This window comes from Anser cygnoides, chromosome 28 (assembly GCF_040182565.1).
Source record: "Anser cygnoides isolate HZ-2024a breed goose chromosome 28, Taihu_goose_T2T_genome, whole genome shotgun sequence".
In the NCBI taxonomy this organism is placed as follows: domain Eukaryota; kingdom Metazoa; phylum Chordata; class Aves; order Anseriformes; family Anatidae; genus Anser; species Anser cygnoides.
In genome coordinates, this window is record NC_089900.1 from 215314 (window position 1) to 229266 (window position 13953).

Consider the following 13953-nt stretch of genomic DNA (forward strand, 5'->3'; position numbering starts at 1 on the left):
CACACCCCCCCACACCACCCCAAACCCCCCACACCCCCACACCCCCACACACCCCCACACCCCCCCAAACCACCCCACATCACCCCACACCCCCACACCCCCCACACCACCCCACACCCCCCCACATCCCCCCACATCCCCCCACATCACTCCCACACCCCCACACCCCCCACACCACCCCACACCCCCACACACCCCCCACATCCCCCCACATCCCCCACATCACCCCACAGCCCCCCACACCCCCCACACCACCCCACACCCCCACAGCCCCCCACATCACCCCAAACCACCCCACATCACCCCACATCCCCCCACACCCCCCCACACCCCCCACACCCCCCCCACACCCCCCAAACCACCCCACATCACCCACACCCCCCCACACCCCCCACACCACCCCACCCCACCCCAAACCCCCACACCCCCCCAAATCACCCCAAACCCCCCAACCCCCCCCCAAACCCCCCCACAGCGCCGTGGGGCAGCGGCCTGCCGGGACACGCGCGTGGGGCGTCAGCCCCGGCGTCCCGTCCCCCGCCCCAGCCCGCGGCTATGGGGCAGGGCCCGAAATTCTGGGGGGGGGGACACCAAAACCCCCCCCCCCACCCCAAACCCCCCCCCCCCCCCCCCACCCCCACCCCGCCCCACATCTCCCCACGGGGGCTTTGGGGGCCCGGCGGCCTCGTGGCCGGGGGTTTTTTTTTTTTTTGGGGGGGTTTTGGGGGGGGTTCCCCGTGGCGTGGCCCCGCGTGGGCGCGGGGAACCCGTCGGGTGGCTTCGTGTCCACGCCCCCCACCCCATTTAACCGGGGCCCGCCCGCGTGGGGGCTCCCACGCCGGGTGGGGGGCCCAGGGCCAGGCCATGGGAGCCTTCCTCCCCTCCTCCTCCTCCTCCTCCTCCTCCTCGGCGCCCCCGGCTCCGCGGCCTCGACTGCGACGGGGGGCTGAGACAGGTTTGGGGTGGATTTGGGGGTTTTGGGGGGGGATTTGGGGGGGTTGGGGTGGATTTGGGGGTTTTGGGGGGATTTGGGGGGGTTGGGGTGGATATGGGGGGGTTTGGGGTGGATTTGGGGGTTGGGGTGGATTTCGGGGGGATATGGGGGTTTTGGGGTGGATTTGGGGGTTTTGGGGTGGATTTGGGGGGTTTTGGGGTGGATTTGGGGGTTTGGGGGGATGTGGGGGGGGTTGGGGGGTGGATTTGGGGGGGGGGTTGGGGGGTTTTGGGGTGGATTTGGGGGTTTTGGGGTGGATTTGGGGGTTTTGGGGTGGATATGGGGGTTTTGGGGTGGATTTGGGGGTTTTGGGGTGGATTTGGGGGTTTTGGGGTGGATTTGGGGGTTTGGGGTGGATATGGGGGTTTTGGGGTGGATATGGGGGGGGTTGGGGTGGATTTGGGGGTTTTGGGGTGGATATGGGGGGGGTTGGGGTGGATTTGGGGGTTTTGGGGGGATTTGGGGGTTTTGGGGTGGATATAAGGGGGGTTGGGGTGGATATGGGGGTTTTGGGGTGGATGTGGGGGTTTTGGGGTGGATATAAGGGGGTTGGGGTGGATATGGGGGGATTTTGGGGTGGATTTGGGGGATTTTGGGGTGGATATGGGGGTTTTGGGGTGGATATGGGGGGGGGGGTTGGGGTGGATTTGGGAGGTTTGGGGTGGATTTGGGGGTTTGGGGGGTGGATTAGGGGGTTTTGGGGGGATATGGGGGGTTTTGGGGTGGATTTGGGGGTTTTGGGGTGGATTTGGGGGTTTGGGGTGGATATGGGGGTTTGGGGTGGATATGGGGGGGGTTTGGGGTGGATTTGGGGGTTTTGGGGTGGATTTGGGGGGTTTTGGGGTGGATTTGGGGGATTTTGGGGTGGATGTGGGGGGTTGGGGTGGATATGGGGGGATTTGGGGGGGGGTTTTGGGGTGGATTTGGGGGTTTTGGGGGGATATGGGGGGTTTTGGGGGGATTTGGGGGTTTTGGGGTGGATATAAGGGGGTGTTGGGGTGGATATGGGGGTGTTGGGGTGGATATGGGGGTTTTGGGGTGGATGTGGGGGTTTTGGGGTGGATATGGGGGGATTTGGGGTGGATATGGGGGGGGATTTTGGGGTGGATTTGGGGGTTTTGGGGTGGATTTGGGGGTTTGGGGTGGATATGGGGGTTTTGGGGTGGATATGGGGGGGGTTGGGGTGGATTTGGGGGTTTGGGGTGGATTTGGGGGGTGGGGGGGTTGGGGTGGATTTGGGGGGGGTGGATTTGGGAGGTTTTGGGGTGGATTTGGGGGTTGGGGTGGATATGGGGGGTTTGGGGTGGATTTGGGGGTTTTGGGGGATTTGGGGGTTTTGGGGTGGATATAAGGGGTGTTGGGGTGGATATGGGGGTGTTGGGGTGGATGTGGGGGGTTTGGGGTGGATATGGGGGGTTTGGGGTGGATTTGGGGGTTTTGGGGTGGATTTGGGGGGTTTGGGGTGGATTTGGGGGGTTTTGGGGTGGATATGGGGGGGTTTTGGGGGGATTTGGGGGATTTTGGGGGGATTTGGGGGTTTTGGGGTGGATTTGGGGGGGTTTTGGGGGGATTTAGGGGATTTTGGGGTGGATTTGGGGGGTTTGGGGTGGATTTGGGGGGGTTGGGGTGGATTTGGGGGTTTTGGGGTGGATTTGGGGGGGTTGGGGTGGATGTGGAGGTTTTGGGGTGGATGTGGGGGGTTTGGGGTGGATTTGGGGGTTTTGGGGTGGATATGGGGGGATTTTGGGGTGGATTTGGGGGGCTTTGGGGTGGATATGGGGGGTTTTGGGGCCGCTGCCTGACCCCCTCCCCGGTCCTGCGCAGTGAAGCCGTCGGAGCTGACGCGGTCGCAGCTGGGTGAGCGCCGGTCACGGCCCCGTGTCCCCGTGTCCCCCCGTGTCCCCCCGTGTCCCCGTGTCCCCCCATAACCCCGTGTCCCCCCGTAACCCCGTGTCCCCCCATAACCCCGTGTCCCCCGTAACCCCCTGTCCCCGTAACCCCGTGTCCCCCCATAACCCCGTGTCCCCCCGTAACCCCGTGTCCCCCCATAACCCCGTGTCCCCCCGTAACCCCCTGTCCCCCATAACCCCGTGTCCCCCCATAACCCCATGTCCCCCCATAACCCCATGTCCCCCCATAACCCCGTGTCCCCCCATAACCCCCTGTCCCCCCATAACCCCGTGTCCCCCCATAACCCCCTGTCCCCCCATAACCCCGTGTCCCCCCATAACCCCATGTCCCCCCATAACCCCCTGTCCCCCTGTAACCCCGTGTCCCCCCATAACCCCGTGTCCCCCCATAACCCCCTGTCCCCCCATAACCCCGTGTCCCCCATAACCCCCTGTCCCCCCATAACCCCGTGTCCCCCCATAACCCCCTGTCCCCCCATAACCCCATGTCCCCCCATAACCCCCGTGTCCCCCCATAACCCCCTGTCCCCCCATAACCCCGTGTCCCCCCATAACCCCATGTCCCCCCATAACCCCGTGTCCCCCCATAACCCCCTGTCCCCCCATAACCCCGTGTCCCCCCATAACCCCATGTCCCCCCATAACCCCGTGTCCCCCCATAACCCCCTGTCCCCCCATAACCCCGTGTCCCCCCATAACCCCTGTCCCCCCATAACCCCGTGTCCCCCCATAACCCCATGTCCCCCCATAACCCCATGTCCCCCCATAACCCCGTGTCCCCCCATAACCCCCTGTCCCCCCATAACCCCGTGTCCCCCCATAACCCCGTGTCCCCCCATAACCCCATGTCCCCCCATAACCCCATGTCCCCCCATAACCCCGTGTCCCCCCATAACCCCCTGTCCCCCCATAACCCCGTGTCCCCCCATAACCCCATGTCCCCCCATAACCCCATGTCCCCCCATAACCCCGTGTCCCCCCATAACCCCCTGTCCCCCCATAACCCCGTGTCCCCCCATAACCCCATGTCCCCCCATAACCCCGTGTCCCCCCATAACCCCGTGTCCCCCCATAACCCCATGTCCCCCATAACCCCGTGTCCCCCCGTAACCCCGTGTCCCCCCATAACCCCGTGTCCCCCCATAACCCCATGTCCCCCCATAACCCCCTGTCCCCCTGTAACCCCGTGTCCCCCTGTAACCCCGTAACCCCACAGCCCCACAACCACTCCCTGCCCCGTCCCCATCACCCCCGTATCCCCCTCCCCACGTCCCCCTGTCCCCGTATCTTGCCCCCAGTGTCCCCCCGTCCCCATAACCCCATAACCCCCTGTCCCCACAACCCCCCTCCCTGCCTGTCCCCGTTGCCCCCCCATCCTCCTGTCCCCAAAACCCCATTTCCCTATAGCCCCCCGTCCCTATAACCCCCATATCCCCCCCATTGCCCCTATAACCCCCACACCCCCGTTACCCCCCATACCTCCCCACCCCCATATCCCCCCTCCCCATTGCCCCCCCGTCCCTATAACTCCCCCAGTGCCCCTGTAACCCCCCCGCCCCCATTACCCCCCCATACCCCCTTGCCCCCATAACCCCCCCACCCCTATTATCTCCCCATTGCCCCTATAACCCCCCACCCCCTTACCCCCCATACCCCACCCCATTCCCCCATAACCCCCCCACCCCCATCCCCCCATTGCCCCCATAACCCCCATTACCCCCCCATCCCCCCATTCCCCCATCCCCCCCATTGCCCCCATAACCCCCCATTACCTCCCAATACTCCCCCATTGCCCCCATAACCCCCATTACCCCCCATCCCCCCATTCCCCCCATCCCCCCCATTGCCCCCATAACCCCCATTACCCCCCATCCCCCCCATTCCCCCTCATTACCCCCCGCATTGCCCCCATAACCCCCCATTACCTCCCAATACCCCCCATTGCCCCCATTACCCCCATCCCCCCATTACCCCCATGCCCCCCATTGCCCCCATAACCCCCCCCATTACCTCCCAATACCCCCCATTGCCCCCATAACCCCCCATTACCCCCCATCCCCCCATTACCCCCCATGCCCCCCCATTGCCCCCATAACCCCCCCCATTACCTCCCAATACCCCCCATTGCCCCCATAACCCCCCATTACCCCCCCATTCCCCCCATGACCCCCCCCATAACCCCCCCATTACCTCCCAATACCCCCCACCCCCATTACCCCCCCATTACCCCTCCATAACCCCCCCCTCCCCTATTACCTCCCCCTCCCCCATTCCCCCCCCCGTGACCCCCGTGCCCCCCCCCCCAGGCTGCGGCCGCCCCCACCCCGGGGGCTGCTGCGCAACGTGGGGGGCGAGGACGCGGGGCCGGGCGAGTGGCCGTGGCAGGGCAGCCTCCTGCGGCACGGCGCCCACGTCTGCGGCGCCTCCCTCGTGGCCCCGCAGTGGGTGCTGACGGCCGCGCACTGCTTCCAGGAGTGAGTGGGGGGCGTGGGGGGGGCGGGGGGGTGTTGGGGGACATGGGGGGGTTGGGGGACATGGGGAGGGGACGTGGGGACGGGGGGGGACATGGGGGGGACATGGGGGGGTGTGGGGGGCGTGGGGGGGACATGGGGGGGGGGTTGGGGGACATGGGGGGGGTTGGGGGACATGGGGAGGGGACGTGGGGACAGGGGGGGGACATGGGGGGGCGTGGGGGGTGTGGGGGCGTGGGGAGGGGTTGGGGGACATGGGGGGACGACGTGGTTATGGGGACGGGGGGGGGGGACTTAGGGACATGGAGAAGGGGGCATGGGGGGCATGGGGGGGGTTGGGGGACATGGGGAGGGGACATGGGGGGGACACCGGGGGGGTTGGAGACATGGGGGGGGGGGACATGGGGAGGGGGTTGGGGGACACGGGGGGGACATGGGGGGGGTTGGGGACATGGGGAGGGGGTTGGGGGACATGGGGGGGACTTAGGGACATGGAGAAAGGGGGGGCATGGGGGGGACATGGGGGGCTTGGGGGACAGGGGGACTTAGGGACATGGGGAAAAGGGGGGGCATGGGGGGGACATGGTTATAGGGATGGGGGGGGGCATGGGGACATGGGGGGGGATGTGGAGGGGGGGCATGGCCATAGAGACACCGGGGGGGAGGGGACACATGGGGGGAGGATGTGGGCTTGGGGACATGGGTTGGGGGTCATGGGGACAAGGGGGGGGGACACTGGGGGGGGGCATGGCCTTGGGGACATTGGGGTGGGGGTGGGGGGGGGTCACAGTTATGGTGACATTGGGGGGGACGGGACGTGGGGGAGATGTGGCCTTGGGGACGCAGGTTAGGGTCATGGGGACAAGGGGGGGGGGGCGCGGTTATGGGGGGGACATGGCCTGGGGGGGGGGGGGGGGGGTCATGGGGACACGGGGTGGGGGGGTGGGGGCACATGGGGAGGGGCAAGGCCACGGGCACCCAAGGGTGGCCACGGGGACCTCAACCCCAAGAGGGTGCGGGGGTGGGCACGGGCCGCACCCAACGACCGCACCCAACGACCACGCCCCCCCAGGAGCCGGGACCCCCGCGCCTACGCGGTGCTGCTGGGGGTGCGGGAGCTGTCGGGGCCGCCGGGCCCCGGGGGGCGGTGCCGCTGGGCCGCCTCCTGCCCCACCCCCGGCTACGCGGGCGAGGCCACCAGCGGCGACATCGCGCTGGCCCAGCTGGCCTGGCCCGTGGCCTTCAGCGACGCCGTGCTGCCCGTCTGCCTGCCCGGCCCCCGCCTGCGCTTCGCCCCCGGCACCCGCTGCGTGGCCACCGGCTGGGGGGACATCCAGGAAGGAGGTGGGGGGCGGGGGGGCACGTTCTGGGGGCGGGGAGCCAATGGGACGCGGCCCTGGCCAAGGGGACCCAATGGGACATTGACCACGGCCAAGGGGACCAATGGGGGCGGGGAGCCAATGGGGACAGGACCATGGCCGAGGGGACCAGTGGGGGACGTGGGGAGCCAATGGGAGGTGGCCGTAGCCAAGGGGACCCAATAGGAACACGACCGTGGCCAAGGGGACCAACGGGGGACGTGGGGACCCAATGGGGACAGGACCATGGCCAAAGGGACCAATGAGGATGCGACCATGGCCAACGGGACCCAATGGGACATGACCATGGCCAAGGGGACCAATGAGGGACACGGGGACCCAATGGGACGTGGCCACAGCCAAGGGGACCAATGGGACTGGACCATGGCCAACGGGACCAATGGGGGACGTGGGGAGCCAATGGGACACGACCATGGCCAAGGGGACCAATGGGGACATGACCACAGCCAAGGGGACCCAATAGGAGCACGACCATGGCCGAGGGGACCAGTGGGGGACTTGGGGACCCAATGGGAGGTGGCCGCAGCCAAGGGGACCAATGGGACACGACCATGGCCAAGGGGACCCAATGGGGGATGTGGGGACCCAATGGGATGTGGCCGTAGCCAAGGGGACCAATGAGGATGTGACCATGGCCAACGGGACCCAATGGGACACAACCATGGCCAAGGGGACCAATGGGGGACACGGGGACCCAATGGGACGTGGCCGTAGCCAAGGGGACCAATGGGACACGACCATGGCCAAGTAGGGGTGTGGGGACCCAATGGGAACGCAGCTATGGCCAAGAGCACCAATGGGGGACGTGGGGACCCAATGGGGACAGGACCATGGCCAAGGGGAACCAATGGGGACGCGCCCATGGCCAAAGGGACCAATGGGGATGCGACCATGGCCAAGGGGACCAATGGGGGACGTGGGGACCTGGTGGGGGCCCAGTCGGGGTCGAGGGGATGGGAAGGGACCTAGGGGGGGCAGGAGGCCCGGGGGTGCCCTGGGGGTGCCCTGGGGGTGTCCCAGGGGTGTCCTGGGGGAGTCCTGGGGGTGTCCTGAGGGTGCCCCAGGGGTGTCCCAGGGGTGCCCTGGGGGTGTCCTGGAAGTGTCCCGGGGGTGTCCCGGGGGTGCCCTGGGGTGTCCTGAGGGTGCCCCAGGGGTGTCCCAGGGGTGCCCTGGGGGTGTCCTGGGGTGTCCCAGGGGTGTCCCAGGGGTGCCCTGGGGGTGTCCTGGGGGTGTCCCGGGGGTGTCCCAGGGGTGCCCTGGGGTGTCCTGGGGGTGTCCCGGGGGTGTCCCAGGGGTGTCTCGGGGGTGTCCCGAAGGTGCCCTGGGGGTGTCCCGGGGGTGTCTCAGGGGTGTCCCGGGGTGTCCCAGGGGTGTCCCGGGGGTGTCCCCAGGGTGCCCCAGAGGTGTCCCGGGGGTGTCCCAGGGGTGCCCTGGGGATGTCTCAGGAGTGTCCCGGGGGTGTCCTGGGGGTGCCCCGGGGTGCCCTGGGGGTGTCTGGGGGTGCCCTGGGGGTGTCCCGGGGGTGCCCCAGGGGTGTCTGAGGGGCGTCCCGGGGGTGCCCCGGGGGCCGCAGGGTAACCCCGCCCCCGCCCCGCCCCCCAGAGGACCTGCCGTCGCCGCGGCGGCTGCAGAAGCTGGAGGTGCCGCTGATGGCGCTGAGCACCTGCCGGCGCCTCTACGGCATCGACATGGGCCGGGGGCTGCCGCCGCGGCGCATCCAGGACGACATGCTGTGCGCCGGGTACCCCGAGGGCCTCAAGGACACCTGCAAGGTGGGGGGGGGGCGGGGGGTGGGGGGAGCCAATGGGGGGTGGGGGGGGGTGATGGGGAGCGTGGGGAGCCAATGGGGGGGCTGGGAGCCAATGGGGGATGGGGGGAGCCAATGGGGGGTGGGGGGAGCCAATGGGGGTGGGGGGAGCCAATGGGGGTGGGGGGAGCCAATGGGGGATGGGGGGGTGATGGGGAGCGTGGGGAGCCAATGGGGGACGCGGGGACCCAATGGGGGGGTGCTGGGAGCCAATGGGGGTGGGGGGAGCCAATGGGGGGTGGAGGGAGGTGATGGGGAGCGTGGGGAGCCAATGGGGGCGCTGGGAGCCAATGGGGGGTGGGGGAGCCAATGGGGGTGGGGGAGCCAATGGGGGATGGGGGAGGTTATGGGGAGCGTGGGGAGCCAATGGGGGGCGCTGGGAGCCAATGGGGGGTGGGGGGAGCCAATGGGGGATGGGGGAGGTTATGGGGAGCGTGGGGAGCCAATGGGGGGCGCTGGGAGCCAATGGGGGATGAGGGGAGCCAATGGGGGATGGGGGAGGTGATGGGGAGCGTGGGGAGCCAATGGGGGGCGCTGGGAGCCAATGGGGGGTGGGGGGAGCCAATGGGGGGTGGGGGGAGGTGATGGGGAGCGTGGGGAGCCAATGGGGGATGGGGGTGGGGGGTGGGGGGCAACAGGGACCCAATGGGGGTGGTGGGATCCCCGCAGGGACTCGCCATGGCCAAGGGGAGCCAATGGGGGACAAGGGGACCCAATGGGGACCCAACGGGGACACGGGGAGCCAATGGGGACACGGGGACCCAACAGGGGACACGGGGAGCCAATGGGGACACGGGGACCCAACAGGGGACACGGGGAGCCAATGGGGGACAAGGGGAACCAATGGGGACCCAACGGGGACCCGGGGAACCAATGGGGACACGGGGACCCAACAGGGGACATGGGGAGCCAATGGGGGACAAGGGGAACCAATGGGGACACGGGGAGCCAATGGGGACTCACCATGGCCAAGGGGAGCCAATGGGGGCCAAGGGGACCCAACGGGGGCCGTGGGGACCCAGCGGGGACCCAGCGGGGGACTTGGGGCCCCAGCGAGGGACAGGGGGCCCTGGTGGGGTGGGGCTCAGCTCCCCGAGCCCCCTGACCTTCCTCCTCCTCCTCCTCCTCCTCCTCCTCCTCCTCCTCCTCTTCCTCCTCCTCCTGCTCCTCCTGCTCCTTGTCCTCCTCATCTTCCTCATCCTCGTCCTGCTCCTCCTCCTCCTCCTCCTCCTCGTCCTTGTCCTCCTCCTCCCTCGTCCTTCTCCTCGTCCTCCTCCTCCTCCTCCTCCTCCTCCTCCTCCTCCTTGTCCTTGTCCTCCTCTTCCTCCTGGTCCTCGTCCTTGTCCTCCTCCTCCTCCTCCTTGTTCTCCTCCTCGTCCTCCTCGTCCTCGTCCTCGTCCTCGTCCTCCTCCTCCTCCTCCTCCTCCTCCTCCTCTTCTTCCTCGTCCTCTTCCTCCTCCTCCTCCTCGTCCTCCTCCTCGTCCTCCTCGTCCTCCTCCTCCCCCCGCCCTTCCTCCCGCTCCTCCTCCTCCCCAGGGCGACTCGGGCGGCCCGCTGGTGTGCCGGGCCGGGGGCCGCTGGGTGCTGGCGGGCATCGTCAGCTGGGGCGAGGGCTGCGCCGTCCCCAACCGCCCCGGCGTCTACACCCGCGTCAGCGCCTACGCCCCCTGGATCGCCTCCCGCGCCCCCGGCGCCGCCTTCGTCACCGCCGGCGCCGCCCGGCCCCTCGGCCTCGGCCTCGGCCTCCTCTTCCTCCTCCTCCTCCTCCTCTTCCTCATCGGCCCGGCGGCGGCGGCCTGAGGGCCCCCGGGGCAACGGGGCCGGGACGCGAGGGGCCTCGCGGGGATGGGGGCCTGAAATCGTTCTCGGGACCCGCACCCCCACCCCCAGAAATCCTACAGGGGCCTTCGGCGTCGTCATCGGGGTCCTGAAGTCATCGGGGGGACCCCAAAACCCTATAGGAGCCTAAAACAGCTTCATTGAGGTCCTGAAACCATCACGGGGACCCCAAAATCCTGTAGGAACCTTCAACACCTTCATTGATGCCCTAAAACCATCACGGGGACCCCCAAAACCCCATAGGAACCCTATAGGAACCTAAAACAGCTCCTAAAATGCCTTCACTGAGGCCCTAAAGCCATCAGGGGGACCCCCAAAACCCTATAGGAACCCTATAGGAACCTAAAACAGCTCCTAAAATGCCTTCACTGAGGCCCTAAAGCCATCAGGGGGACCCCAAAATCCTACAGGAGCCTTCAACATCTTCATTGAGGTCCTAAAGCCATCACGCGGACCCCGAAACCCCGTAGGAACCTTCAGCAGCTCCTAAAATGCCTTCACTGGGGCCCTAAAACCACCATGGGGACCCCCAAAAACCCTATAGGAACCTAAAACATCCTCATTGAGGCCCTAAAGCCATCAGGGGACCCCCAAAACCCCCGTAGGAACCTAAAACGTCTTCGCTGAGTCCTAAAATCGTCACCGGGACCCCCAAAATCCCGCAGGGACCCCCAACATCTTCACTGAGGTCCTGAAGCCACACGCGGGACCCTACGGGGACCCCAGAAAGGGCCCCAAAACCCCAACGGGGACCCTAAAACCCCCAGGGAGCCCCAAAACCCCAACGGGGACCCTAAAACCCCAAAAGCTCCGGGGGGGGGGCTCACCCGAGGCTCCGGTTTTGGGGTGAAAAGCTCCGAGTTCGGGCCGGGCCCGAGACGGCTGGCAAAATAAAGAAACTTTGGGAAAAAAAATGGGGGATTTGGGTGTTTTTGAGTGCTTTGGGGTCGTTTATTTGGTGTCTGGGGGGATTTTGGGGGGTTTTGTTCGAATATTTGAGTGTTTGGGGGCATTTTTGAGGGCGTTTTGGGGTGTTTTGGGGTGATTTGGGGTGATTTGGAGCATTGTGGGGTGTGTTTGGGGGTATTTGGGGGGTAACTTGGGGTAATTTTGGGGGTATTTTGGGGAGAGTTTTGGGGTATTTGGGGCATTTAGGGGATGTTCTGGGGTGTTTGGGGTACTTTTGGGGGCACTTTTTGGGCACTTTGGGGTGTTTTGGGTACTTTTGGGGGCATTTTTGGGGCACTTTGGGGTGTTTTGGGTACTTTCGGGGCATTTTTGGGGCACTTTGGTGTGTTTTGGGTACTTTGGGGGCATTTTTGGGGCACTTTGGTGTGTTTTGGGTACTTTGGGGGGTATTTTGGGGGCATTTTGGGGTGTTTCGGGTACTTTGGGGGTATTTTGGGGGCACTTTGGGGTGTTTCGGGTGATTTTGGGGGCATTTTTGGGGCACTTGGGGGTGTTTTGGGTACTTCAGGGGTATTTTTGGGGCACTTTGGTGTGTTTTGGGTAATTTTGGGGGCATTTTTGGGGCACTTTGGGGTGTTTCGGGTAATTTTGGGGCCATTTTTGGGGCACTTTGGGGTGTTTTGGGTACTTTGGGGGCCATTTTTGGGGCACTTTGGGGTGTTTTGGGTACTTTTGGGGGTATTTTTGGGGCACTTTGGAGTGTTTTGGGTACTTTTGGGGGTATTTTTGGGGCACTTTGGGGTGTTTTGGGTGCTTTTGGGGGCATTTTTGGGGCACTTTGGGGTGTTTCGGGTACTTTTGGGCACATTTTTGGGGCACTTTGGGGTGTTTCGGGTAATTTTGCATCTCTTTCGGGGAACATTTCGGGGCATTTGGGGCACTTCGGGGTATTCCGTGCATTTTGGGGGCCGTGCAGCTTTTTGGGGCGATCCGGCAGATTTAAGGAAAAAAATAAAATAAAATCTCGCGGGGGGGCGTGGCCAGAGCAGCGCCGCCTCCCATTGGCTGCAGCAGCCGAGGGGCGGGGCCGACGCGGCGCGCTCCCATTGGCCGGGGGGCGGGGCCGGCGGTTGGGAGGGAGCCGTTGGCGGGAAACGGCGCGTGCGGCGCTGGGGGGCGGGGGGGGGACCCCGGGACCCCCCAGAGGTGAGGGGGGGGGGGGGGGGGGAGCTATGGGGCAGGGCTATGGGGCTGTGGGGGGGGGGGGGCTATGGGGCAGGGTTATGGGGCTGGGGGGGCTATGGGGCAGGGCTGTGGGGCTGGGGGGAGGTATGGGGCGGGGGTGGGGTCATGGGACTGGGGGAGGGCAGTGGGGGGGCTGGGGGGGCTATGGGGCAGGGCTGGGGGGGCTATGGGGCAGGGTTATGGGGCAGTGGGGGGGGGCTATGGGGCAGGGCTATGGGGCTGGGGGGGGGGCTATGGGGGGGTCCTGGGGCTTGGGGGGCAGTTGGGGGGGGTAGTGTGGGGCTGGGGGGGGCTATGGGGCAGGGCTATGGGGCTGGGGGGGGCTATGGGGGGGGGTGGGGTCATGGGACTGGGGGGGGCAATGGGGGGCTGGGGGGGGCTATGGGGCAGGGTTATGGGGCTGGGGGGGGCTCTGGGGCAGGGCTCTGGGGCTGGGGGGGGGACTATGGGGCAGGGGTGGGGTCATGAGACTGGGGGGGCAATGGGGGGGCTATGGGACTGGGGGGGGGCAGTGGGGGGCTGTGGGGCTGGGGGGGGCTATGGGGCAGGGCTGGGGGGGGCTACGGGGCAGGGTTATGGGGCTGGGGGGGCTATGGGGCAGGGCCGTGGGGCTGGGGGGGGCTATGGGGGGGTCCTGGGGCTTGGGGGGCAGTTGTGGGGGGGTAGTGTGGGGCTGGGGGGGGCTATGGGGCAGGGGTGGGGTCATGGGACTGGGGGGGGCAATGGGGGGCTATGGGACTGGGGGGGGCAGTGGGGGGCTGTGGGGCTGGGGGGGGCTATGGGGCAGGGCTATGGGGCTGGGGGGGGCTATGGGGCAGGGGTGGGGTCATGAGACTGGGGGGGCAATGGGGGGGCTATGGGACTGGGGGGGGCTGGGGGGGGCTGGGGGGGGCTATGGGGCAGGGCTGTGGGGGGCTATGGGGCAGGGTTATGGGGCTGGGGGGGGCTATGTGGCAGGGGTGGGGTCATGGGACTGGGGGGGCAATGGGGGGCTATGGGACTTGGGGGGGGCAGTGGGGGGCTGGGGGGGGCTGGGGGGGGCTATGGGGCAGGGCTGGGGGGGGCTATGGGGCAGGGCTATGGGGCTGGGGGGGGCTATGGGGCAGGGCTATGGGGCTGGGGGGGGCTATGGGGCGGGGGTGGGGTCATGGGACTGGGGGGGCAATGGGGGGCTATGGGACTTGGGGGGGGCAGTGGGGGGCTGGGGGGGCTATGGGGCTGGGGGGGGCTATGGGGCAGGGCCGTGGGGCTGGGGGGGGCTATGGGGGGGTCCTGGGGCTTGGGGGGCAGTTGTGGGGGGGTAGTGTGGGGCTGGGGGGGGGGCTATGGTGCAGGGGTGGGGTCATGGGACTGGGGGGGCAATGGGGGGCTATGGGGCTGGGGGGGGCAGTGGGGGGCT

At 67.1% G+C, this 13953-nt stretch overlaps 1 protein-coding gene across 1 annotated transcript; it reads left to right on the plus strand.

Annotated features, from left to right (window-relative positions):
* Window positions 1-2726: 2726 nt before the first annotated feature.
* Window positions 2727-10805, plus strand: LOC125181757 (serine protease 27-like). The gene is made up of 5 exons (XM_066984225.1): window positions 2727-2851; window positions 5211-5378; window positions 6448-6719; window positions 8357-8526; window positions 10098-10805. The coding sequence occupies exons 1-5, from the start codon at window positions 2727-2729 to the stop codon at window positions 10359-10361; spliced, it is 999 nt and encodes a 332-aa protein (XP_066840326.1). The 3' UTR covers window positions 10362-10805.
* The last annotated feature ends 3148 nt before the right edge of the window (window positions 10806-13953 follow it).